The following is a 26,936-nucleotide window of genomic DNA, read 5'->3' as shown; positions in this document are numbered from 1 at the left end:
AGCAAATGATAAACAACTTCAATCATAATCATAAATTTGACAAACTAAACTATCAATAAGTTAGTACAAAACCGAAAATGATTTCAGACAGAGAACAAACTCGCTCAAGTGACTAGATCTACAAGACAAGGCAAAGGCGAGTTGAAACACCTAAAAACAAACTTTCACTTATCTCGTATGAGGTGGAGGAAAAGCACAAAATGATACTAATTTGCTTTTAAATTTCAGTTCTCATCTATGTAGTGAGCAGTTAAGCATAAATAACCCTCCACTGTGAGTGCCATCCACAAATCAGTAGTCAAATAGATTTTACCCGGAATTTCACTCAAAATCTTTCTAAGCTTAGTTTTCTCCCTCTCAAATATTTTAAGAACATCAGCAGCTGCAATATTTCTACTCCACTCTTCAATACTAGAATTAGCATATGCAAAAGCTTCCCTAATCCTTCTATATTCAACAAATGAGAAAGGGAGATCATGCTCAATTATAGCAACAGCAATCAAATCACGGAATAGCATCATGTCAAGTTTTCTATTACATCCAGGGACTACCATGAGTTAATTTGCAACGTCGACTATGGCGAAGAATTGTGTTAGTACCATTCCTATCCAGACATAATGTCGCTTTAATAATTATATGTATGTGTATAGAGTGTGTAAATTATATAGCTTGTTAGCTCGAGCAATAATTATAAATTCCTTTTCCCAACCCTAAAGGACCAATTATGTATCATACGAGAGGAAACTATATATTATCATCATTAAAAAAAAAAAAGAGTACCATTAAGATAAAACAAATCATCGGAAAAAATCAATAAACCCATTGAAATATTCTTGGGCCTTAATTAGGTTAGTACCGACTCTGAATAGGTTCAAATTCTTGAGATTAATTAAGAGTCTGTGCGATTCGTATTCATAGATCTTTCTCATCATGAATGGAGGAAAATACATCCCAATTGATCTCTTTCTCGCGATATTCTCGAGTTTACCTGCAAAAGTCAATAGCCAGGTCTCGTTGCGTGTCGAAGTTATGGGAATCCATGCTTCGCCGTCCATATTTCACGGAGTTGTTCTTGACGAGGTTCTTTCGATCAAATTTTTTCGTTGAAATCTGATGAACCACATTCCACATATATACCACCACTAGCCGCTACAATACCAACAATGAAAGAAATCTGTTTTACTTAAAACTAAATACAAAACACGTCGAAGAACTGTACACTTTGCTTCTTTAATTTTATCTTCTCTAAGAAGAAACTAATTCATAGGGGTTTTTGTATTACTCAGCGCAACATTCTGATTCTGATGGAAGAAGGTCTTGTGTGATAGTTTGCTTTATTGTTAGTCCGAGAAATTCAAGTTCGAAGGTGCAGAAAACTGCCATTATCAGTTGATAAACTATAAGGGAAAATTATGTGAGATTTATGTGGAGTATGCTCGTGATGTTGGATTTCCCCTTAAGTTGATTATGCGGGTTCTAGAGGATGTCGATAAGCAGGAATGGTCGAAAGATGTCTACTCTTTGTATTCTGAGAGAAAATTTGGCCACGATCTTTCCGCTATCGGTAACATTGTTTTGTCGATGGGATATACATATAACTCGTTGTACTGGAAAGTAAAACTCTTCAAAGTGTTGAAATCCAAGGTTTTAGAGGTAATCGTATTTGCACCTTTTTAGACTATGTAGAGGATATCAGTGTTAACATTGCAATGCAAATCAAGTCAAGCCCTTTACAACAAAGCCGGAATATCGTTACCAAGAAGCCGAAACCACAACAACGCCCGCATACATCTCGTGACCTCTGCAAGTCTTGCGCCGTCTGTGAAGAAACAAGCAGCATAACAAGTATGAATCATTAGCTAACATGCTCTATTGTTAGAGATTAGGAAGGGATTAATGGGCCCATGAGATGGGAGGCCCATAATCCTGAAAAAGCATGTAATGTCCCACATCGGAAAGGTGGGAAGGACCTTGACTAATATATAAGAGATATGAGTCATTCCACCTATTAAAGTCGTATGGGCTTCCAACCTAAAACCAATTGGCAATAAGTGGAGTGGCTCATATCTCTTATATATTAGTCAAGGTCCCTCCCACTTTTCCGATGTGGGACATTACATGCTTCCTCCGGATTATGGGTCTCTCATCTCATGGGCCCATTAATCCCTACATAATCTCTAACATCTATTACTCTGTTGGCTTAGTTATTTTTTTTTTTTTTTTGTTTTTTTTTGTTACATTTCTTTTTTTCTAGCTATATCATTCGGTTGACCTAGCTATTTTTGTCACGTGTGGACACATTCGTGAAAATGCCTAACAGTTGTAAATCTTTGAAAATTTCTCAAGAGTTTCAATCGGCTCTTAACCTCCAATCCCAGTTCCTTTCTTGATTAATCGTTGGTACCTTATAATGGCCAAATTAAAATGGTTATCCTTAAACAACGAAACAAAAAAATAAATAATTAGTGTTTCTTGAATGGGGAAAACGACAATGATTAGTAGTTCTAACCAATAGTATTTTTGTTAGCTTGTTCAGTTAGTGAAGAAAAAAAGTCAACAATTTGGTGAGTTAATCATAAAATTAAGATTCAATTTCAACATTGTTTTTTTTATGTAAGTTTTTTATTTATAAATTACTGCTTTACTAACTCATAATTTAGTGGTTCCACGTGACATTTTAGATTGTAAACGCGACATTTTAGTCAGAATCTGTTAACACTGTTTGCCGAATATTTTGGTTTTAGCAAGATTCGAATTGTTTATGTAAGAAATTTAAATTTAAATTTTAGTTAAGTTCAGGTAGTTATAGGTACAAGAGAAAGTTTTATGTTTAAATATGCTAAAACAACTAAGTTCGTGGAGGAATCAACAGTTTTTTCATAAACGACATTATTTTGTGGTTGTGGCATTCTTCAGTGTAAATGCGGCACAGTTAGTATCTGTTAACGGAACAGTAACTTTGTTTGCCGAATTGATGGTTTTAACGCGATCTAAACTGTTCGTGTAGGAAATTGAAATCTTAATTAAAAGCTCATGTAGTTATACTGTTTTTTTTTTTTTGGGTTCAATTTAGTTAAATTATATATGCTCTAAGTTTGTGGGATAATTAGCTGTTTTTCCAAATAAGTATATGCGTTTGTGAAAAATTACAATAAAACACTTTAGCTTAGGTGGTTAAGTAACGAAACTCGAATTCCAGATTTTTCTGTGTTCTAAAAGAACACTTATTAAGTATTAACGAGAGTCATATAATCATACATGAATGAAGATATCAGTGAAACATGGAGTTTGTACTTCATTTTCTCTTGAGATTCGATGAACAATCCACTTCACTAACGAACAATGAAACATTTATGCTTTACTTAAAACTAAACAAACACTATGAATTAGTTTCTTGAAAAGGTTTTAGAGAAAACAAATTAAAGAATCAGAATTTTCCAATTCTTTATGACCTTCTTTCTGGCAATATTAAGTCCATAACGTTTTTGATCAAAACTGGAAAAAAAAGTAAAAAGTTAATATAAATTTTGATGGTAAAAAGCCCAGTATGCTTATTGGGCTTGACTAGGTTTAATTTAAAAATCCACCTCCCCTAGGAGTTTTCACATACTGGTAATAATGAATTCGATTCCGAATGATCTCGTTTACAAGATACTCTTGAGGTTGTACAGAAGATGTAGACAACTGTGCGAATATATAAAAATGCATATTAAATGATAAAATGCATATGTACAATGCTTTATAACTATACAGTGGTCTATATCTGTATTGTGCTCTATATTTGTACAGTGTTCTATATCTGTACAATGGTTTATAATATAAATTTTTAAAATCATTAAACAAAATGCATATCAAATGATAGCGAAAAAACATAGATTTTATTTATATGATCAATTTTTAAAAATAAAATTTACTAAAGAGCATTTTAATTATTAAACTTAGAGGGAATATATAATAAAGAAAGATTAGATTTCTTTCTAACAATCTGACTCTCTCTCTCTCTCAGCCAACAATTATAGTTGCAGTGACATGACTGTAATTACATGAGTTTATTAGTAGCATGACCGGACGCACAAAAGAACCAACTGTAACCACCTATAGTACATTTCTAATTTTGAATAGTTTTTGTACTACTTTTATAATTTTGTTTTAGAAACGTACTACTTTACAAACAAACTCTAATATATATATGTTGAGAATTTCTTAAATCTTTTGCTAAATCTTTTGGCTAGGTATCATCTGTTTTGGCTAGCACATCATGGAAGGATTTCGTAGGTCTTGTTAGAAACCAACAACAACACCTTCTCTGTTGGGCGTATGCAGCATCTGACTAATTAGTCAGTGCCAAAAGGATTCTCCGCCAATGGGAAAGCGACTATTATCCTCTCTGTCCGCGTTACCTCTACCGTTTTACACATCCAAGATGGCTTGGAACAGATAAGAAAGCAAAACTGGGACATGTCTGTTACTTCATTGTTGGTGGCAATGATATAATGAAAGAGAAGGTTAGGCGAACTCCCCACCAGATGCATCTACTCTCTAATTTTATTGTCCCACTAATGGACTGCGCTGGAAGCTTCCATGCAGGATTAAAAAACAACTAGGTTATATAAGACTTATATGAGCTTGAGTGAATAAATTTTATGGAAAACAAATATGATAAAGAGAATCCTCAGAAGCATTTATTTAGTATATTAGTATTAGAAAAACATTATGGTAAATAGATGTAACATTTCACAGAAACAATCCTAGGAAAACAATTAACAAATAACTGAAATTCATAGTTATTTAGAAGGAAAAAATAATAATATACAGTACAAACTCTATAAATTAATAATGTTAGGACCATGAAATTTTATTAATTTATAGTGATATTAATTTATTTTATATATTAATAAATTAATATTTATCAATTTATAGAAATATTTAAGCAAAATATAACACTATATTCTTTCAGAATAGAATAAATGTCAAGAGCTTACTCGACTATTCGGGTAAAAATGAATCATAGTAAAAAATTTAGAGTTTTTAAAAGAAATTGCTATTTATGTCTATAATGTTGGTGAAGAAGTTGAAGACGATAATGAGAAACTTTTGGAAATAGTGACACGTAAGAAACCAATTTTCGCATCTAGAACTCTTCACAAATTTTGGATGCATATTGAGAAGATATCACCCGGAGTTTTTGATGCAATAAAAAGAAAATTACAGATGAAATTCAACAAGATTCAAACTTTAAGAAAAGACAACAAACAACACTGGACTCATATTATAGTAGATTATCTTAAAAATTTTGATTATTAATTTATGTTATTATTGGGACCATATTTTTACATAGAGATTTCAAAAAAATTATTATCTTATCGATTTTGTTTAATTTTTACATTGGCCCGACTTGGGACCAACATAATTTATTAATTTATTGTGTTTATTAATTTATCAAGTATTAATTTATAAAGTTTCTACTGTAGATGACAAAGTATATACATGAATATTAGGTAGCCAAAGAATACAACTTTCTATAAAAAGGAAATAATAAATATACACAATTATTCTCAAAAAAGGAAAAATATATAGAAATTTAAAAAGACATGAATGTTTAAATAGACAAAATTGTTGGTAAGGGACATAATTATTGAAGATAATAGAAACACTAATAAAACATAGTGAAAAATATACAACTCTAAGTGAACATATATAACTTCAATTAATTCTCAAAAATATCTTTAATGACTGTAAAATACAATTTTGAGTATAACAAAAAATAAAATAAAGTAAAGTCGCGTAAAAAGACACAACTTTTCACAACTATAAATTAAAAATTAAGTTATTAATTTATGAAAAGTTACACTGAAAAATGTGACAATGGATAATTATCCATAGCTTTGATTTGTCGGAGATGACTAGTAGAGTTCCTTTGTTAAATTAGAAATGGTTTGCTTACATATTACTAACTGATTACTGTTTTTGTTAGTGTTTCGATTTTGATGGTTTAATCAGTAGCTATTGAACATGTGGAGCCGCCGAATGAAAGACTCAACGCCAAACGTGCGATTGTCACAGTAAATTTGGGAAAATAATCTCTTTATGAGCTTTCATTTGAAAAATACCCTATCCTTTTTTCTTTTCTAAAAATTAAATTTTTAATATATAAATTATTAAACTAGGCTCACTAAAATTTAGCAATAATTAAAATTATTTTGAACTTAAAATAAAAAGAAACCCATAATTTAAAAGTTGATGCAACTAAAAATTTTAAAGATAATTTTTCTCTTAAATATTTTTAACTAAAATTCGTCAAAACAAATAAATAAATAAACTTTATTAAGTGATAGACTAAAAACTATTTTAGATATCATTTTGTTAAATTTTAATATAAATATAATAAACTATTTTTATCTCAAAAATATTTGAAAAATAAACAACATAATATATTTATTTTATTTTATTTTTTCTAAATTTCGTTTTTTTTTTAATTTATCAAGAAAACAGCTTTTGTTTTAAATCTGGACAAAACTGTTATTTTATATATTAAATTTTTTAATATTTTTTAAAAATAAAGAAAGTGTATTTTTCAAATAATAACTAAAAAACAAGGTAGTTTTCAAAATCTCCCTAACTTTTAAGGGCTTGGCCATGGGTAGGAATAGTGAACATGTTGAACGCAAAGCTATAGTTAGAAGAGTCATCAATGAGCATGAAGGATACTTGTCTCTCAAGGGTGACATTTGGAGTTGAGAAAAAGCTTTGAATTCGGAATTGAGAAGATCCAGTGAGAATGTGGACCTAATAATAACCAACTAATTGACTAAAAAAATATTTTGTGAATTTGAAGTTGGACACCGTTAAGTAGATTTGTATCTTGGATTATATATACGTGTGTGTGCATTGACATTCTTCTTGGTGGTTTTAGACGTTTTAGTTTTCCATTTCGGTATTTCCCATTAATAAAGAGTTAAAACGACGACGTATGTTGATAATCTCTAAATGACGTCGTTTGATTGAAAATGTCGTAAGAAAAATCGATCGAAACGGTTAGCGAATCGAAGCAGAGAGAGCTTCAATGGCTGTCACTTCTTCCTCTATGCTGCTGCTTCGGTGAAACTCTCTCTCGATACAGAAATAAGGAATTGGTTGTTGAATTTGCTAATGCCGTTGAGGTTTTTCGTTTTTTAGGAACTTCTCTACGGTGGGAAGAGTTGCTCAATCTGTTCGTGTGACTTCGAGGATCTTCTTCTCCACCGGAGAATTGATTAGGGTTCTTCCTTATACTCGTTCTAAAAGGTTATAGTTTCTCTATTATATTGTCTTTGTTATGGAGATTATTGTAATTGACCTGATTTGGTTTAGTCGCTCTGTAGATTGATCTGTTCTACTCGTGCTGCTCATAATGAAGAAGCCGCCGCGAAAGCTGCGGCTTCTGTTGCTGACACCGGAGCTCCGACCATGTATGGTTTCTCTTAATTTTGATTTCAAAGCAATCCATGTTTGTGTTTTTGCTACAAATGATCCTAATCTTTCAAATATGTGACCTAGTTAATTCTTCGTTATTGATTTGGATGTGATTCGTGGAAGTTTATGCTAGACGCTCTTGTGTATGTGTATCTTGTGGTTTTAGATTTGACAAGATTATAGCAAAAGAGATTCCCTCAGATATTGTCTATGAAGATGAAAACGTTTTGGCATTCAGAGACATTAACCCTCAGGCTCCTGTTCATGTTTTGGTCATTCCCAAGTTGAGAGATGGCTTGACCTCGCTTGGCAAGGTGAGTCAGTTTTATGTTTTAACATTCAATCTGTTTCTTCTCGTGACTTCCTTTGGTCTTGCTCTTAGAGGTCTCAAAGAATCTCATCATTGTGTTCTGTAACTAGTAACGCGTTTCATCATGGTATTGTGCCACTGTTTCTGGTCAATATATGTAAATGCTGCCACCCACACTAAAAAAGGAGTTAAAAGTATTATTTTGGTGGAACAGATTAAGATTTTACCTGAAACATATCTTCCTCTGAACCGCCGTCGCAGGCTGAACCAAGACACGTAGAGGTTCTTGGCCAACTTCTACATGCATCGAAGATTGTTGCTGAGAAAGAAGGAATCCTTGATGGGTTCCGTGTGGTTATCAACAACGGTGTTGAAGCCTGTAAGTCTTTTCTTTTCTTTTCCATCCAATTAAGCATCATCGTCCTCATACACATGACTGAATTAACTTCCTCTCATTCAGGCCAATCTGTTTACCATCTTCATCTGCACGTCCTCGGAGGCCGACAGATGAAATGGCCACCCGGTTAAGAAGAAAGATTCATGTCAACCCAAAGCCAACGTGCTCCAAAATTGTCAACTACAATCCTTTCTTATATGGTTTATGAGTTTTTACCACTATCGGATTTTATCCAGTTGTGAATTCCTAGAGATTAGATAGCTTCCATTTCCAATTGTTATCGAATTCTTTTTCTTTTTTCATTGTTAGAAATAAATACTAACAATTTATATGATATGAGTAGTTTCTCTCCTACAATTATCGTATATGGATCTGTACATATTAATGAGAGTTAGGAGAACACAACAGAACACAGGTTTGGTTAATTTCTGCTAAAGAAAACCTTTTAATATAAACCAGAAAGCTATCATAGCATGGTCAACATGTTCATTAGAAAGTCAGCAAAGAAAATAACCGGTAATAAATTAACCGTCTGGTAAGCTGAACCAAACCGGGTCGATCTGCTTAAGTTGTTATTAGATAGGGAGAAGTTGTTGTCCTAGTCTTGGGGCTGGTTGTGGCGGCGGGAGGAGCTGAAGAACGCCGGTGGGTTCTCCTTCTTCACTTGCCGGTGCATGATGTCATCATCTTCGTGCCTTTGACACACCATGAGATTCTCCTTAAGCTTGTCTGTTTGTTGTTGCTGCTGCTCCTGCTGCATGAACTCAAAACTACATAATTAATAAACAAGAGACATGAACCACTAAAACTGTGAAATTTGGGATATGTGTGTGCTTATAAAAAACTATTTTATACCAAAGTACATGCTGTATATGAATATCTAATATATATGTCGCTTAAATAATTATATCCTAGAGTGTGTATATTATATACCTTATGAGCTCGAGCAATATGGAGAGAAGATTCGAGTTGATGCTCAAAATGAAGAAGCTCGTCGTAGGTTAAATTATTCAGACCATGTCCTCCATACAATTGAAGCTTCAGTTCAAGGTTCTCTATCTCTCTCATCATTGATTCTTTCATCTTTGTACAATTTGAAGAACAGTGATCCTACAAGAAATTTGATATTGTTATAACCATAGTCCATAAGCAATAACAGGAGGAAAAACAAAATGTAATCAGATAAAATATGGGAATGTGATGTAAGAATGTAAAGAACACTTACAAAGTCACTTTCTTCTTGCATCACATCACCTTCCTGAGTGATTTTTAGAGCACCTCCATAATCATCACATTCATCAAATGTACCCGAGCTTGGCGCATTTCCGTCCTCTTTCCATGTACTCTGAACATCCTCTTCACCTTCAATGTCACCGGCTGACTCGCTTCCAGATGATAAGGAGTGAACCTCTACCTGTTTTCTTTTTCGTTTTCGCGTTTCTGTGTTGCCGGTTTTCTTAGGAGGTGATGCATCAGTCTTTCCCTTACTGTTGGTGTTAAGCCTGTTTGATTGACGCAGATTAGATGCTCCTCCTGCTGGTGATTTGGGACCAACAACAATTTCTTTAACATCCTCCCTAATCTTGTTTCTAAGGTCTTGATTCTGTTTCAGTATCCACTCCTTCATGTCATTCAAGTAAGCAAGCGTGACATACCCCGGGTCGTTACTTTCTCCACCAACATGAACTTTAGCCTTTATTTTTTCCTGAGAAGTATGTTTGTGGATACTAGGAGGCTTGACAACTTCCTTCTCCTTCTTAGAAGACCTAGTAAGAGGCTTTTTGGGCCTTGCTTGACTAACATCTGTGACATCTTCAAGGCTGTCACCATCAATATCTGGAATATTGACCTCTTGATTTGCTGCTTTCAAGTGTGGCCATTCAAATGGTTTGAAACAATGTCCCTCGTTGATCAATCTCAAAATGTAATCCACCTTGGGATCAGAAACCTCTGTTTCCCAAACCAACTCAGATTCATTAATCATTCCCTTAGGTTCCAATGTATGTGCAACCACAAGCTTGTCATCAACTTCAGCATCAAGAATATAACTCTTACGAAGCAGAAACGCTATTGACAACCCCTCAGATGACCTCTCAGTGAAGTCCCGAAGATCGTTTGGATCTTTTATCCTCTCCAATATCACCGGAATGGATTCAAAAACTTGTAACTGAAGAGCTAGAGGAAAACCGTAACACGCACTCGTCTTCTGTTTCAAACGCTTCTTAAGTTTCCCTAACGGATTAGGTGCATCTTTAGGTGGCCCGAAACGACGAATAGTTGCGAGAAAAGCTTTTCTCCCCCATGGATACTCCAAAAAGAAGTCTATATCATTCAACATCTCCACAAAATCTAGAGTTACAAAGCTTTGGTCATTACATACAACAACACCATCCACAATTACAATGAGAGCTAAACAAAGCTTTTTCCAAGAGGAAAGTTTCTTCTTTTGTAACATCTCCAACACATCTCCAATAGTAACCATTCTTTTCTCTCCGAAAAGCCTATTCCACACAGACAAATACTTAGAATCCTGATGCTTCTTTACCTCATCTTCTGTTGGTAATTTACCACATCTAAGACCAGTCACTATATGAAACTCTCTTATAGAGAAACGTATTGGGTGTCCACCAAACACAAACCATAACTCGTGTTTCTTTTTAGTTACGACTTGTCGGGATAATAAACCATGTATCAGCTTACCTGAATGTGAGCATCGAGCGACAGGGAATTCGAACAGCTTACCAAATTGTGAACTTTTGATTCGTTCCCATTCTTCAGAGCCTTTGAGAAGGTTAGCAATTGTACCGAGATATTCAGGTCTTGAATATATATTAAGACGGGCTTTATCGGGATAGCAATCGACGGCGAAGAGACGTTCCGGTAGATTAGGGTTTGGATCTTTGATTTGGTTCATTGTTGCATGAATCGGAACTTGAAAATGGGGAGAAAAGAGATAATGAGAAATGTAAATCTTTAGGAGATCTTCAAAAAGATTTCGCCGCCGATCTCGAGGGAAGAAGACGTTGAGTTTGCATTCCCGGTCATCAGAATTTTATACTGATTTGGTTTCTCCGACCACTAAGGTGGACGACAACGGTGGTGTTAACTGGGTGGTGTTGTGTTGGAAGATTCAGTGGCAATTAAAGTGTAATCATTAGTTTATGTGAAGGGCAAAAAGGTCTAGATAGCATCAAGTCGTAAATACGTCTAACCGAAGTTAATTAATAGTCTGGTATCAACATAACCGAACCAAACCGGGTCAATACTTTTTACTATCAGTTGTTTTTTATAGATAGAGAGAAGTTATGGGCCTGTATTTGGGCCTGGTTGTGGTAGCTTAAGGAGGTGAAGAACGTCGGTGGGTTGTTCCCCACCGTAAAAAAGGAACTCCTCCTTCATTCGCCGGCGCAGGATCTTTTTGTCTTTGACACGTCATCATCTGTCTCTCTGCTTGCCACATCAGCTGCTCCCAAGAGCTTCCTTGACCCTAATTAAGTAGAAATGAAAAATGAGTTAGCTATTTTATACATTTAACTTATTTTACATGTAAAAGTCACATATACAGACGAAACATAAATGTTGAGTTTATTCATCAATAAGTATTTCCTATTAGAAAAAAATAATACAAACAGTTGAAAAAATGGTTATATGTAAATTAAGCTTTGAAAATTACATAAAATTAACATGTATTTAATGGAAAAAATATACCAAAGCCAAGAACTCACCTTTTCTTTTCCCTTAAGCTTTTGATCTGTTTGTTGCTGCTGCTGCTGATGCATGAACTCAGACTACATTATTAGTAAACAAGAGACAAGAACCTTTAATAAATGTATAGACTATATAAAGTGTGTATATTAACAGTATTATTTTACCTTGCGAGCTCGAGCATGTTGTAGAGAAGATTCGAGATGGAGCTCAAAAGAAAGGAGCTCGTCGTAGGTCAAGAGATTCAAGCCATGTCCGTCGTACAATTGAAGATTCAGCTTAAGATTCTCTATCTCTCTCATCATTGATTCCTTCGTCTTCACGCAATCTGAACACTGATCCTAAAAAAAAAAAATTTCAACAAATTTTTATTATATTCATATATAACATCCATAAATTTAAAACATGTGAAGATAAATATTAATTTGTGAATTATAACAAAAATAATTACCGAGTGGAAACTGTGTTCTGCAGTGGTTTGACCTTCTTTTTCCTTTTGGTATCTCATGATGAGATTCTCCATGCTGATGTTACAAAAATTAAATAAACTTAGGAACTAGAAAACAGAAGAAATTTTTTATATCAAGATGAGTTATTTCTGAATGAACTTTAATATGAATTTTCTTTTGGATCCATAATACAAAAGATCATAACTTTTCCTACATAGATCATAACTTTCCATAGAATTAAACCTGGTACATAATAAAATATCCCAAGAAAGCATATAAAGGATACAATACCAAATTATATGAAAAAAAAAAAGATGACCAAAAGCATTTCAAACTTGCGTACGAGTGAACAGAAAAAACTAAATGAAGCAACACTTTGATTAATCATCTCATTTCCTAGGCAAGATTGTCAGCATTTTATTTCTCTTAAGTAAATCAACGAAAGTTTCACAAAAAAAAAGAAGTAAACCAACGAAAAAGAAAAGATGAAACCAAGTGATGATGGTATTGATTAATTACAACTAGAAAAAAAAACTTCAATAACTCTTTTTTTCTGTCCATATTAAAGAGCATTCATTTTCTTTTCTTTTTGTTTTACCAAAACAAGAACACACATATGCATGATTTTATATATAAACCTGGTAGAGTTGGAGCAGAAATCGTAGAGCCTGTTGGAGTGAGAGAAGATGATGAGACCAAGGTGGACATCGCAGAGAACAGAGAGTTCATATGCCTTCTTGATTAGACTCTTCTTTCTCTTTGCGAATGTCACTTGTCTCTTTATTTTCTCCTCTATCTTTTTTATCACTCTCTTACCTTTCCTCATCTTCAATCGATCTATCTTTCTAAAACCCTAATTTCATGAGAATGTTAAACGAGAGAGTGAGATAGAGAAAGAAATGTGGTTGCTTTTTTTTTTTTTTTTTAGCAAATGAAACCTTGAGATCAACAGTTTCTATTTAGATAGGGACTGCTACTTTTGTAAGTATGGTTTGGATGGTTCATTAAATAATAATAGGTATTCTTACTAAATTTATTAAATAATAATAGGTATTTCTTTAGTTTGTGTTAGGATATGCTTATATTTAGGGAGAATTAGTTGTTATGACTTGTGAATTCGATTTAGGGTTTGAATGGTTATGGCGGTTGGGACGGACAAAACCGTCAACGAATCAGACTATTTTTATTTACAATTCATCAATGACCAAAAAAAATAGAAGAAAACCGCAGCGGATCATCTACGGACCGTTTTTACATACAAATAAACTTGGTCCGCAGCGGTTTATTGTTCGCCTCAAAAATGAGATGGACTAAATCGCAGACAAATTAAACCGCTTTGTCCGCTACCTCCATTCATAGTCTTACTGTTATAAATTACGTGTTGGGGTATTTATTTATTTTTCAATATTTTGATGATACACGGTCTATTATTTTTCTTGTAATAAGGCTTTAAGAGGCAAGTGTTTAGTTTAAGTATTGGTTTATTACATTCCATTAGTCATTCGATTAAAGTAGCTAGTGTAGAAAGAACCTAGTGCCAGAAGAAAAAAGATTAAAACACATTCGATTAAAAACACATTTGTTACATATCTTTATAAAAGTTAGAAAACCAAAACAAAAGTTGAAACTTGAGAGTATATAATCATGGACCGGCCGGTCTTGTCCATTTCTTATATTTCTCTATTCGAAATTGAAAGTATAATTAAAGAAATCGTGTGTGTAGGATAGTGCTTATACACCAACATTTGATTGCTAGTTCTATTTCCTTACGTAAACTTATAAGATCTCCAAATTAAACACATACAAAAAGTTACAAGTTCAATATTCATTGCAAAGATAATTTTCACATCTATTAATTATGTAAATTAGTAGTATTTAAGTTGACATGGACAGTTAACTGTTGGGACCATCGGTCCATGTGATTTCCCTGCACCTCAGATTCAGTGGAAGTAAGCATTAATCTTTGATTTTGTTTCTATCATAAATTAACTTCATCAGAAAATTTATTAATCCTATTTCAAACAAGGTCGTATCAATAAAACTTTTTTTTTTCTTCTTCGTATTAATAAACTTTTAACATCATTAATTTTCTGTTTGCTCTTTTTAAAGTTTTGATCCTGATTTCCTCATTATTACGTGAAAACAAATCAAAACATACATAATCACACATACAACCGAAATATCAAACCATTAAACTTTCATTTTTCAGATTACAATATTCAAAAAAAAAAAAAAAACAGATTACAACATTTCTGATATGTCGTTCAAATTAAATCATATTTATTCTTTGAACTTATTTATTTAATTTCAAAATGTAAATAAATAACATTAAAAAAATGTAGTACATATATATGTATTACAAATATGAAAATCTGAATACTCTTCTAGAGTATTCTTCACGGTGAATATTAGGTATTAGGTGCATAATTAAACTCTATCAAAATTAGATTTACCCTATCTTACCATTTCTTTGTAAGTATACAAGATTCATAAACTCTATAGAAAGTCTAGTTCCATGATTGCGTCTCAGCTCATGCAAAGAGAGTTGTGCTCATAAAACTTGACCAAATCTCCTTTTCCTTTTTGTCCATCTCTTTACCACTTACATATTTTCCCATAAAATAACGATTCCATCATATTAATTAAAGCAAAAAATAAACAATTAGTTGCCCCCCCCCCCCAAAAAAAAATGGTCACAATAACAATACTAGTCAAAACGTGTTATATGAGTTTCCCAGAAGTTTCCAAGGAAAAAAAAAGTCTTTACCCGTAAACATTTTTTCTCCATCTTCTTGATATCAACAAAACACACCTCAACAAAAAAAAAAAAACTTCATCTCTCTCAGATTTCGAAATTGACCCGTCGGTGATTCTTAATCTCTCCTCTCTGTTCTTCTCCGATCAAACCTCATTCCAAAGAAACAAACCATGGATCTCCAACCAGAAGAGCTTCAATTCTTGACAATACCTCAACTACTTCAAGAATCAATCTCAATCAAGAAACGATCTCCAAGAACCTTCTACCTCATAACCCTCTCCTTCATCTTCCCTCTCTCCTTCGCTATCCTCGCTCACTCACTCTTCACTCAACCAATCTTAGCCAAACTCGACAAATCCGACCCACCAAACTCAGATCGTTCACGTCATGATTGGACTGTTCTTCTAATCTTCCAGTTCAGTTACTTGATCTTCCTCTTTGCCTTCTCTCTTCTCTCAACCGCTGCTGTTGTCTTCACCGTCGCTTCTCTTTACACCGGAAAGCCTGTTTCTTTCTCGTCAACTCTCTCTGCGATTCCCAAAGTCTTTAAACGACTCTTTATAACTTTCCTTTGGGTTGCTCTGTTGATGTTTGCTTATAACGCAGTCTTCTTTGTCTTCCTCGTGATGCTTCTCGTAGCTCTTGATTTGAATAGTTTAGGTTTAGCTATTGTAGCCGGGGTTATAATCTCTGTTCTATACTTTGGTGTTCATGTTTATTTCACTGCTTTATGGCATTTAGGTAGTGTAATCTCTGTTCTTGAACCGGTTTACGGAATCGCCGCTATGAGAAAAGCTTATGAGTTGCTTAAAGGGAAGACTAAGATGGCTATGGGGTTAATCTTTGTTTATCTTTTCCTCTGTGGATTGATTGGAGTTGTTTTTGGTGCTGTTGTGGTTCATGGTGGTGGGAAGTATGGAACTTTTACTAGGACTTTGGTTGGTGGATTGTTAGTTGGTGTTCTTGTGATGGTTAATCTTGTGGGTTTGTTGGTTCAGAGTGTGTTTTACTATGTTTGTAAGAGTTATCATCATCAGACTATTGATAAGACCGCTTTGTATGATCAACTTGGTGGGTATCTTGGAGATTATGTGCCTCTTAAGAGCAACATTCAGTTGGAGGATTTAGATATTTGAAGATTTGTCAAGATGATGATTCTCTTGTACTGTTTTTCTTCTCTTATTACCATTCTCTCTCTCTCTTTGTAGTTTGTAATATTGGAGAAGAAGAAGAAATTTGGAATCTGAACAATAGTTTTAATGTAATGTGTATGTATTAGACTCAACACTCTTTGTTGTTGTTTTCATTTGATTATTATTACATGATTTGAGTTTACTAATTTATTCTTGTTGAAAGATGTGTTTTATTCTTCTCATGTTGATGATAATTATTATCCGTTAAAAATGTTGGGTTTTAGATGCTTAAATTGATAATAAATGAAGGAAGTGGCTTGTTTAGATATGTAATTAGCTGTAGGATTTGACCTTGGAATTAACCTACACTAAGTTAAGGTCGTAGGAGCAATTATTGTGGATACTTTTGTAATGTTTATAAATCTGAATTTTTGTTCGTGAGTGGGAGGTTTGGTTACACAACTTACACTAAACCGAATGGAAACCAAATTTAAAACTTAATTCAAAGAAGAAGAAGAAAACAAAAATACATCTTCATTCATTTTTAATCTGATTTTATCAATTTTTATTTTGTATTATGTGAATTTAAAGTTAGATGGTGATGTATCAACAACACTAACCCAAATAGTAACTAATGCTAAATATCGTGAATCATGATCAATGAAACAAATTTGGAATAATAAGTCAATGTGAATCATGCAATGTTTTGTTTTGTTACCCTGATCATGCATTGTTTTGTTTTGGAACAAAAATTGTCCTTTTTTTTGTTAATATATAAATGAATGAACCATATACATGCCACATAGATAACAAAATTTCGGTGAATCATGGAATGTTTTGTCAGCCTAAACTCCCAAGCAAGTATTGGTGGTACATCGTTTTGAGTTCTACTTCTATAGTTCTATGTAACCAAATATAAACTGAGATTTGATTGGGCCTTTTAATTCTGAAGTACCCAATTAAACTCTGGTTTCTAGGCCCAACAAGAACATCTTCTTTTACGAATTTTTATCAAGAACAAAATAACGTTTTTAAGGACTGCAAGCAACTTCTTATATTTCTTTGTCAAGTTTGTTGACTTATTTTTATGCGTCGAAAATTCTCATTCACGCTCAATATATAGTCAAGGATAAGATCGATTTTGTGACATACCCTATATTTGGACGTTAGATTCAACTAACATTGTACTAGCATTCGATCGTATGAAATATACAAATTCACTCACACATTAGCAAAGCCTTTGACAAAAAAAACACACACTTAACATTACTACATTAGCATTAAATATAGCGGATACATAAAGCACACATTTTTTATTGAAAAATACTATAGGCTTGTTAGTATAGATCCAAATTTTGTGATATGAACGAAAATTCTTGAGAAATGTTATGAAATAATATAGACTTAATTAATCAGTTAAATAATGTAGACTTCTTATAGATCCTTTATGAACGTGTGGAGATATAATTGAATGCATATTGTCAAGCCCACCTCATGGACTTGATTTATTTGTAAGTTGTAACGTATCTCTCTCCACTCTGTCTCATTGGTTGACTATGGTTATATGTAATTTTATACAACTAGAGGAATTAAAAGTAACTTATTACTATAAAAAGACTAATGAGAGGATTTAGACAGCTCCTAGACCTATTTGTTTGAGTAACATGTATATGCGGGTTTAAATTCAGATGATGAAATAAGGTTAGTATTAACACAAATCATTATAGTATAAATTTCATCATATAAATATGTTTTTAAAAAAAATTGAAACTAATAAAAAGCCAATGGAGTTGATATTCTGTTAAACCAAGGGTGTTAAATGAATAAATTTGTATGTTACTATAACGGAACAAATATTAATTCATGTACTTCTTAGAGACTTGAGAAAGTTTCCATATGTTATGGAAATTATTTAGCAATAAAGCTCTGCATAAATCTAAAATAGTACTTCTTTAGTGAATCATGTTTCTTTCGGCTTAGGATTAAGTTGTTGTTAAATGTCACATCTGTCTAACATATATGGGACAAATGATAATTGGCTGAATCACTCTTTTTAAGCATCCTTGTTAGGGTCTTAGGGAATATTCCAAGGATCCAATTTCTGATCACAAGAAAATATCTTTGTAATCTTAGAAGGCAAATAGCTTACAATGTGTGTTTATATGGTCCCAAATCAGTTCACCATACCTATCAAAAAAAAAAAAAAAACAGTACACTATACTTGAAACAAAAACGACCCTGAAGTAAAAACCAAATCTAGTAATAAGACAACATATGACAACTACACAGAACCCAAAGTATATTTTTTTTTGGGATTAATTAATGTTAACCCAAAGTAGATTTGATAGGATTCGTATATTATCACATTATCATGCTGTGACAGTTCATGTTAGGTTTTGGTCTATTCAATTGTATTTTTTTTTTTGAAATGTCGACTTTTTTAAAAATGTTCTCTTTAATTTTTATGCATTTTATTATTCAGAGTAAGCCTAAACTTCTGAGTTCTTAACGCATTTAGATAGAGAGTAACTACTTAAAACATATTAGTTTTAGGCTTTAAGCTATGTAGATACGTACACGATTAATAGATTACTAGTTAACGAAAACAGAAAATTAGATTACTAGTTAACATGTTCGAATGGTCAAACCTAAAAAATTATACGTCAAAGTTTTTATGTTAATCAGCAATGCGTTCTATACATATTAATTAAAATTTAATCCGATTTAAGTCGACCAAATCAATTGAATGACAAATTAAATGGTTTTAAATTGTTTTCTCAAGTTTGTCTTTGTGGGACATAAAATGTGATAAGTGGCATTAAGGACATGGATTTCGATATATATATATATATATATATATATTTTTTTTTGAATTTTCTGTTAAATTAAATTTAAAAAGAAATGGCCAAAGTTGTTACAACGAGTGCTACCGAGAATTTAAATTTTTAAATTTAAATCACAATAAATTTACGAAGAGTTTCCCACTTATGATATCCCTCGAGTTTGAAGCCAAATTTGAAAACATGTGTCAAATCTTCGATCTCCACTATGTTTGATAGCCGATAAATGATTCCGAATATGTTTATCAATCCACCCGACTAGCCGACTTGATGGATTCAGGGATGCACCATGTTTACGCTCATTGCACTCTCGCCAAATAGTATGAATTGAGACCTGCAGTAGACAACGAGCTAGAAAGCCTGCGATGCGATCGTGCCAGTTGTTTGAGACGACGTTAATGATGGTTTGCCAGTCCGTGGAATAGCTTGTGTTGTAGATGGTCGTTGTTAATGGTTCTCACATTTCCGTTGCATAGGAACATTCTGATATTGAAACATTCTGAAATTGTTTAAAAAAAAAAAAAAAAAACCAGTGATTCCATTTATCTTTGTTTTGATTCCATCCTTTCTCTTCACAGTTAGGTTCTTTATAGTAACTCCCAATAATGTGAATTCTGACTATTCTAACCAATCATCTCCTGAGCACCTTCAACAAGCAGTTCTCGAACTTACTTCCTAGTAGTGATTTTCTTTGTATTGATTTTGTTAGAGCATGTATATGGGTGATACTCATATAGTATCATAAGTATTTTTTTAGTATTATTTATAATATTTATTTATTATTTAAGAATTTTTATGATATTCCTACTAAATATGTTTGCATTGGTGAGACCAGTTAAGTATCAAAAAAAAATTACAAAATCAGAAATTAATATAGTAAAACATAAGATTACTAAAAAAAAAAATTTCTTCTGATTTGAGTGAAAATACTGACCAACCGTATGCTGTCACGTCACCTGATACTGAGTATCAAAGATATCAGTTCACTGATACAAATCAGGCCCAAATTCATAGTTTGATCAATTAAAATATGATTTTTGAGCTATTAATACCCAAAATAAATCACCCATGTACATGGTGATGTGGGTTGTCATCCATAGTTTCACTATTATAAGCTATAATGTATCTATAGCATGTAGTTTAAACTGATGTGGGTTGTCTATTCATAATGAATACTATTTTTGGACAAGCATGATAGCACACTTAATTAGTCTCAACTCGAATCTTAACTCTTAATAAATCCCTTTACACCAAAATGCCTAGAAAGCTAATGCATGTCCCTGATATAGCTGATACTAGTAAAGTAGTACTTGGAGTCTTCTTGCAAAATTGAAGAGATGGAGAGCTGTTCTAGATAGAAACTTTTTTTTTACCGTACCATAGGTTTATCAGCGAGCGGCCCCAAACACAACGAATAATTATTGAACAAGGACCTAAAACTTTGATAAAAGACAAACTTATTAAAGATGTGCACTTAATTAGTTCACAAGCTCCTTTTGTATGGAGTTCAAATATGACCTCAAAGTGGTGCCCGCGAAAAGAAAATAGGGGTTTTGGTCGTTTGGTTTCAAAACTATATCTTATTTATTTGTTTGCCGTTTGCCTCTTTGCTTCATAACTCGTGATGCACGTGTGCCGTATCAGTAACAATACCAACACGTCATGGGAGTTTGAAACTTGGATTAACCTTCTAGATACCCAAATATTATTTTCTTATTTGCAAAAGTAATGTGGTGATAAAATCATGAATAAATAGCTGTTACTTTGGTCTATGTTTAATAAAAGAGTTGAGTGATATGATATAAAATAATGGGAGAAAATAATGATATTATGATATTCCAGAACCAAAAGGTGTATTTTTTGTTGTTGTAATTAAACATCATTTATTATCTATGTTGTTGTAATTAGCCAATTAACGAAATATAATAATAAATAATGATAAAAATTGGACCAGCTTTGTTTTTTTTCATATTTGTTTTTCTTTTCCGGGCAAGGACCACTTATGGTTACCGTATCAGCTGTCTTGTATGTCTCATTCTGTCAATTTTAGGTTACAAACACGTGCATGTACATATCGTAGTAACATATGAGTCCATACAATTCTAGTTTCTTTTTTTTTTAAAAGACTTCGAGGTTGATCATCAGAGTAGGCAAGATTTTTTTTTATGATACACACTTTGTCACAGTCCATGGTCACTTTGAAACTTTTAATTCGAAAAGAAAAGTTTGTTGCATCATGCAAGGGAAGCGAAAAAAAATCTTCTCTCGCTTCAATACCAGATTGAGAAAATGGATCGAAAATTTAGTTTTTAATTAACCGTCTTTTATGCATCTATGTTTTTATTCTTCTTTGCCATAGATCCATATGTATAGATTTCAAATTTTATGTTTGTAACCTAAATTTTGTTCATTTTCAATGAAATATTTACAATTTAACAAAAACAAATTCGAAAAATACAAAGCATCAACTTAAAATTCATAGGCAAAAGGCTTTTTTTTTTTTTTTTTTCAAAAGACTGTCTTGTTATTATGAAAATGTCATTTAAATAATTTTGAATGCTAGCTTTTAGCTATCTAACCTAGTGGTAGCTAGTAACCAAATGGACATTAACTTAGCTTGTTTATCATAATTTATCTAAGATCGATCGAGAGTGTTATTAGACATTTCTTTGAAACATCGCAAAATGATAATTACGGCTATAGATTTTAAAGTTTCTTATGTATTTCAAGTTCTAATCATAGATAAAGAAATTTAAAACAGTTTTAATCGTATCTTTTAATTCACACATGCACATATACATGAAAAGTAAATAACTTAATTGGAAACATTTTTTTTTTGATAAATGTATCGTAATTTTAATTTGGTTATCTTACCTGTTACCAACATAAAATGAGGACACGTTATGATTTTTTTTTATTTTTTTTTTAATGATTTGTTTTAGTATATAAATATTTTGATTTTCATGGCCAAACATATAGCACAGTTCTTATTAGTTATTACGCGCAAGATAACACAATTATTTGTTTATCTTTAGCACATACTCGAAGTCGAAGATCCTCAACTGAGATCAAGTTTAGTCAAATATTTAAGAAGAAGCTATAAACATTACGTACTATTATAGACTTAAAAAAAATTCGTACATGATTACACCAATAAGTTAACTGCACATCCTCGATTTAAAGAATGTCATTTGATGATAAGATTTATCAGATAACGTGTCTTTTTAAAACACTAAAAAAAGAGAGAAAAAAATACTTGGGGTGTATGTATTGTTAAACAAGCATTATCTTGTTTGCGATTTATCTATTTCTGAACATCATTTTCTTTGAGTCAAATGTCTAATGTTTGAAGTTTGAACATATAAATACGTATTACAAGATGATACACAATATAATTAAGGAATAAATAAATTAAATTTTGATGAACTCTAATTTCCATTTTATTTTGGTTACCCAAAATGGTAAAGTACGAGACCACATGATAGAGATAGAACAGTGTACTTTGACCTTAATTATGCTTTTTTTTAAACGAAGTTAAAAAATCTCACAAGGTCAAAGCTGGAAAAATGAAGTTTTGTTCTTCAAAGAGAATTTACCTGGGCTTGAAGTCCTAGCGGCAAAGCCGGCAGCGAAGTTTTTGTCCAATTTATTTATTTATTCTAATAATTTATACTCCACATTATATATGTTAATAAAAATAACAACACAAATCAATTGTGTTTCTGTAATATTTTTAACAAATTAAAAATACAGTTACTATTCCTTTTTTTTATTCTTCCCTATTTCATCTATAGGAATATAAACTTGTAAATAATTTTTTGGTATTTTTATTTTTTGACAGCCTTGTATAGAAATTTAAATATACGTAAATAAATTAGGTAATGTCCCCAAAAGACAGAGACAGTTTTAGTATAATACAATTTCAATACAATGACATAAAGTTTAATTATATAATTTTTAAAAACGCTAATTATATTTTTAATTAAATCTCTCAATCCTCGTCGTTGTCGTAATCATATATCCCCTCCCCAGTTCTTCTTCCCTCTCTCTCTCTTTCACCATAACAAAAAAACTGATTTGTTTACTCTGTTAATCAGAGAACTTTCTCTGAGAAAATAACAGGAATTCAGTTAGTTCTTAGTTCCTATCAATCACCAGCTGAATAAATTCGTTTTTAAAAGAGAACGAAGAAATTCAAAAAACCCAATTCTGCTTTTTCCCGATAACTTCGATCGTCTTCGCTTGGGTTTTGTGTAATTTGAGTCTGTGAATTGAACCGAGCCCCACCAAAGTAAATGCTCCATAACGTTGAAAACATTTTCTTCTTTATACAAGAATTTCAAATTGTTTCACTTTCTCCATAGGGGTTTTTGGGGTTCTCTGTTTTTCTTTGACGAATTTTGATTTTGCAAATTCAGGAAAAAAGTTTAAACCTTTAATCGTTTGTTTAAAGGATCGATTTTTTAATTTCTTACTCAAATTGGGATGCAGTACATAAGTAGATGTTTGCCTTTTTGTGTAAACTTTGTGAATTTTCAATGTTTATTTCTCCTTTAGGGATTTGTAGGTTCTCTGTTAATTGAGAATTTCGAATCCACCAAATTGGAATTGAAACGTGGTGATTCCAAATTCGAGGTTATATTCAGGTTTTGGGTTAGGTGAAGATCTGGGTTTGAAGTTATAGAGGGGATTTAGGGTTCTGGGTTTATAGCAACAAAAGGGTTTTGTGTTTTAGAATCAAAGATAAGATTGAGAAAGTAAGAAATGGCGGGGAGAGTAGAATCATCCATTGGTGGTGGTGAGATTGATGAAGAAGGTGATGAGAGAGGTAGTATGTGGGATTTGGATCAGTCACTTGATCAACCTATGGATGAAGAAGCTGGTCGCCTCAGGAACATGTATAGAGAAAAGGTTTAATTATAATTCTTGATAAATCTTGGCTGTTTTAGTTGCTCTGTGATGCTAAACACTGAGTGTTGTGTTGTTGCTATAAGACTGTTGTAGAGACTTATATGGAAGATTTTGTAGTTTGGGGGATATAATGTAGTTTTCGGTTTTGGTGCAGAAATTCTCGGCGTTTTTGCTTCTGCAGCTTTCATTTCAGAGTCTTGGTGTTGTTTATGGAGATTTGGGAACTTCTCCTCTATATGTTTTCTATAATACATTTCCTCGAGGGATCAAAGACCCTGAAGATATCATTGGAGCTTTATCGCTAATCATATATTCCCTCACACTCATCCCTCTCCTCAAATATGTGTTCGTTGTATGCAAAGCAAACGATAATGGGCAAGGTAGTATTACATTTCACGGCTTCAGGGCTTTTGCTATGCGTATTGTTTTTTTGTTGAATTGTCTCTTGTTTGGTGAGTAGGTGGTACATTTGCTCTCTATTCTTTGCTCTGTAGACATGCAAAAGTTAGCACAATTCCGAACCAACACCGTACTGATGAAGAGCTTACTACTTATAGTCGTACTACATTTCATGAGCGTTCTTTTGCTGCAAAAACCAAGAGATGGTTAGAGAACGGTACCTCTAGGAAAAATGCGCTACTTATTCTCGTTCTTGTTGGTACGTGCATGGTGATAGGCGATGGAATCCTTACTCCCGCCATTTCGGGTAATGTATTATTCATTGACCTTCCAAATATATACATTTTGTTGTTTTTCTACCGGGATAGTATTTCATCGTGTTTAATCTGTTGCAGTTCTATCTGCTGCGGGTGGGCTCAGGGTAAACCTACCTCATATAAACAACGGTATTGATTATTACGTTAAATCATTCGTTTTACAGTGCCCATTTACGCTAGCGATGATAGTTGATCAATCTAGGTTTTTTGATTGTTGTTACAGGTATTGTTGTTGTTGTGGCTGTTGTGATATTAGTGAGCTTGTTTAGTGTACAACATTATGGAACAGACAGAGTCGGGTGGCTTTTCGCGCCCATTGTATTTCTCTGGTTTCTCTTTATTGCAAGTATCGGTATGTTCAATATATGGAAACATGACCCAAGCGTTTTGAAAGCGTTTTCCCCGGTTTATATATTTCGATATTTTAAAAGAGGAGGCCAAGATCGTTGGACCTCGCTTGGAGGCATTATGCTTAGTATCACAGGTAAAGAAACTGATCAAATGTTTATCGTTTTCTTCATCTTTTATGATATTCATATTTTCTTGTTATGTCCATCATATTTCAGGGATTGAAGCTCTCTTTGCGGATCTCTCTCATTTTCCAGTCTCAGCTGTGCAATTCGCTTTTACTGTAATTGTGTTTCCTTGCCTCCTTTTGGCTTATAGTGGACAAGCTGCATACCTTAGAAAGTACCCGCATCATGTCGAAGACGCGTTTTATCAATCCATTCCAAGTTTGTTATATATATCTCTTATCAATTTTCGTACTATCGATGGATGTCTCTGGACAAAGTTAGAGAAGAGTTTCTGTTTTTGTTTTTTGTTGTTGCAGAAAGAGTATATTGGCCAATGTTCATAATTGCAACTGCTGCTGCAATAGTTGCAAGCCAAGCTACAATATCCGCAACATTCTCGTTGATCAAGCAAGCTCTTGCTCATGGATGTTTCCCGAGAGTTAAAGTCGTGCATACTTCCCGGAAATTCCTTGGTCAGATTTACGTTCCAGACATCAATTGGATCCTCATGATCCTTTGCATAGCTGTCACTGCTGGATTCAAGAACCAGAACCAGATAGGAAATGCTTATGGGACTGCAGTTGTGATTGTCATGCTCGTGACAACGCTTCTCATGATGCTGATCATGATACTTGTTTGGCGATGCCATTGGGTTCTAGTCCTCTTATTTACTCTTCTATCCCTTGTTGTGGAATGCACTTACTTCTCGGCGGTGCTCTTCAAGGTTAACCAAGGTGGATGGGTTCCGCTGGTCATTGCGGCTGCGTTTCTTGTCATCATGTATGTTTGGCATTATGGAACCCTCAAGAGGTATGAGTTTGAAATGCATAGTAAAGTCTCCATGGCTTGGATTCTCGGACTCGGTCCTAGCCTTGGTCTTGTCCGTGTTCCTGGGATTGGCCTTGTTTACACCGAGCTAGCTAGTGGAGTCCCTCACATTTTCTCTCATTTCATCACAAACCTGCCGGCAACTCACTCTGTCGTGATCTTTGTCTGCGTCAAGAACCTTCCCGTATACACCGTTCCCCAGGAAGAACGGTTCCTTGTAAAAAGAATCGGACCCAAAAACTTTCACATGTTCCGCTGCGTTGCGAGGTACGGATACAGAGACTTGCACAAGAAAGATGACGACTTTGAGAAACGGCTCTTTGAAAGCCTCTTCCTTTTCCTCCGCCTCGAATCGATGATGGAAGGCTGCTCAGATTCCGAAGATTACAGCGTCTGCGGAAGCCAACAACGACAGTCCAGAGATGGGGTCAACGGGAATGGGAACGAGATTAGGAACGTGTCGACGTTTGATACATTTGATTCTATAGAGTCGGTTATAGCTCCCACTACAACAAAACGGACAAGTCACACAGTGACGGGGTCGAGCCAAATGAGCGGAGGAGGGGACGAAGTGGAGTTCATAAACGGGTGCAGAGACGCAGGAGTGGTGCATATAATGGGGAACACAGTGGTTCGAGCCAGGAGAGAGGCAAGGTTCTACAAGAGGATAGCCATTGATTATGTTTATGCGTTTCTTAGGAAGATTTGTAGAGAAAACAGTGCCATCTTCAATGTTCCTCAGGAGAGCCTTTTAAATGTTGGCCAGATTTTCTATGTGTAATATATCATGTAAAATGTTAGGCATGATTCATTTGATTATATCTTGTTTAAAGAAAATAATTGTGGTTAGTGACCATATAATATAATCACAAATCGAGTCAGATATTACAGATATAAATCACATGTTGTATTAGCCCCAAAA

At 33.5% G+C, this 26,936-nt stretch overlaps 6 protein-coding genes and 1 pseudogene across 10 annotated transcripts; 4 read left to right on the top strand and 3 right to left on the bottom strand.

Moving 5' to 3' along the window:
- Nucleotides 1-188: 188 nt before the first annotated feature.
- On the bottom strand, nucleotides 189-554 carry AT1G31166 (annotated as a pseudogene; the record flags this gene model as incomplete). The annotated part of the gene is made up of 1 exon: nucleotides 189-554.
- A 376-nt stretch (nucleotides 555-930) lies between these two features.
- On the top strand, nucleotides 931-2,438 carry AT1G31163 (F-box associated ubiquitination effector family protein; the record flags this gene model as incomplete). Its single annotated transcript, NM_148497.2, has 4 exons — nucleotides 931-1,080; nucleotides 1,345-1,564; nucleotides 1,654-2,080; nucleotides 2,205-2,438. The coding sequence occupies 3 exons, from the start codon at nucleotides 931-933 to the stop codon at nucleotides 1,857-1,859; spliced, it is 576 nt and encodes a 191-aa protein (NP_683338.1). The 3' UTR covers nucleotides 1,860-2,080; nucleotides 2,205-2,438.
- Nucleotides 2,439-6,949: 4,511 nt separating this feature from the next.
- HINT 2 (HISTIDINE TRIAD NUCLEOTIDE-BINDING 2) lies at nucleotides 6,950-8,566 on the top strand. 2 transcript variants are annotated; one of them, NM_102854.5, is made up of 6 exons: nucleotides 6,950-7,098; nucleotides 7,177-7,284; nucleotides 7,362-7,448; nucleotides 7,619-7,766; nucleotides 8,024-8,141; nucleotides 8,223-8,566. In NM_102854.5, exons 1-6 carry the CDS (start codon nucleotides 7,064-7,066, stop codon nucleotides 8,288-8,290), a joined length of 564 nt encoding a protein of 187 aa, NP_174401.1. In that variant the 5' UTR covers nucleotides 6,950-7,063; the 3' UTR covers nucleotides 8,291-8,566. The 2 variants fall into 2 exon arrangements, with proteins under 2 accessions (NP_174401.1, NP_001322980.1); NM_001332945.1 differs by having other exon boundaries at nucleotides 7,977-8,141.
- AT1G31150 (K-box region protein (DUF1985)) lies at nucleotides 8,495-11,343 on the bottom strand. 2 transcript variants are annotated; one of them, NM_102853.3, is made up of 3 exons: nucleotides 9,385-11,343; nucleotides 9,093-9,269; nucleotides 8,495-8,913 (listed from the first exon to the last, which is right to left on the bottom strand). In NM_102853.3, the coding sequence occupies exons 1-3, from the start codon at nucleotides 11,071-11,073 to the stop codon at nucleotides 8,758-8,760; spliced, it is 2,022 nt and encodes a 673-aa protein (NP_174400.1). In that variant the 5' UTR covers nucleotides 11,074-11,343; the 3' UTR covers nucleotides 8,495-8,757. The 2 variants fall into 2 exon arrangements, with proteins under 2 accessions (NP_174400.1, NP_001321227.1); NM_001332944.1 differs by having other exon boundaries at nucleotides 8,503-8,929; nucleotides 9,385-11,305.
- A 41-nt stretch (nucleotides 11,344-11,384) lies between these two features.
- GOA (GORDITA) lies at nucleotides 11,385-13,229 on the bottom strand. 2 transcript variants are annotated; one of them, NM_001198191.2, is made up of 5 exons: nucleotides 12,952-13,229; nucleotides 12,316-12,388; nucleotides 12,032-12,205; nucleotides 11,885-11,947; nucleotides 11,385-11,646 (listed from the first exon to the last, which is right to left on the bottom strand). In NM_001198191.2, exons 1-5 carry the CDS (start codon nucleotides 13,137-13,139, stop codon nucleotides 11,497-11,499), a joined length of 648 nt encoding a protein of 215 aa, NP_001185120.1. In that variant the 5' UTR covers nucleotides 13,140-13,229; the 3' UTR covers nucleotides 11,385-11,496. The 2 variants fall into 2 exon arrangements, with proteins under 2 accessions (NP_001185120.1, NP_174399.2); NM_102852.3 differs by having other exon boundaries at nucleotides 12,032-12,199; nucleotides 12,952-13,177.
- A 1,745-nt stretch (nucleotides 13,230-14,974) lies between these two features.
- Nucleotides 14,975-16,477, top strand: AT1G31130 (polyadenylate-binding protein 1-B-binding protein). The gene has a single exon (NM_102851.4). It carries the CDS (start codon nucleotides 15,242-15,244, stop codon nucleotides 16,205-16,207), a length of 966 nt encoding a protein of 321 aa, NP_564374.1. The 5' UTR covers nucleotides 14,975-15,241; the 3' UTR covers nucleotides 16,208-16,477.
- Nucleotides 16,478-23,074: 6,597 nt separating this feature from the next.
- KUP10 (K+ uptake permease 10) lies at nucleotides 23,075-26,933 on the top strand. The gene is made up of 7 exons (NM_102850.4): nucleotides 23,075-23,955; nucleotides 24,110-24,335; nucleotides 24,416-24,661; nucleotides 24,750-24,800; nucleotides 24,895-25,155; nucleotides 25,238-25,405; nucleotides 25,504-26,933. The coding sequence occupies exons 1-7, from the start codon at nucleotides 23,809-23,811 to the stop codon at nucleotides 26,793-26,795; spliced, it is 2,391 nt and encodes a 796-aa protein (NP_174397.2). The 5' UTR covers nucleotides 23,075-23,808; the 3' UTR covers nucleotides 26,796-26,933.
- The last annotated feature ends 3 nt before the right edge of the window (nucleotides 26,934-26,936 follow it).

Source organism: Arabidopsis thaliana (genome assembly GCF_000001735.4).
Source record: "Arabidopsis thaliana chromosome 1 sequence".
Classification (NCBI taxonomy): Eukaryota; Viridiplantae; Streptophyta; class Magnoliopsida; order Brassicales; family Brassicaceae; genus Arabidopsis; species Arabidopsis thaliana.
Note: the sequence above shows the minus strand (reverse complement) of the source record. Positions and strands in the feature narration are given on the sequence as shown.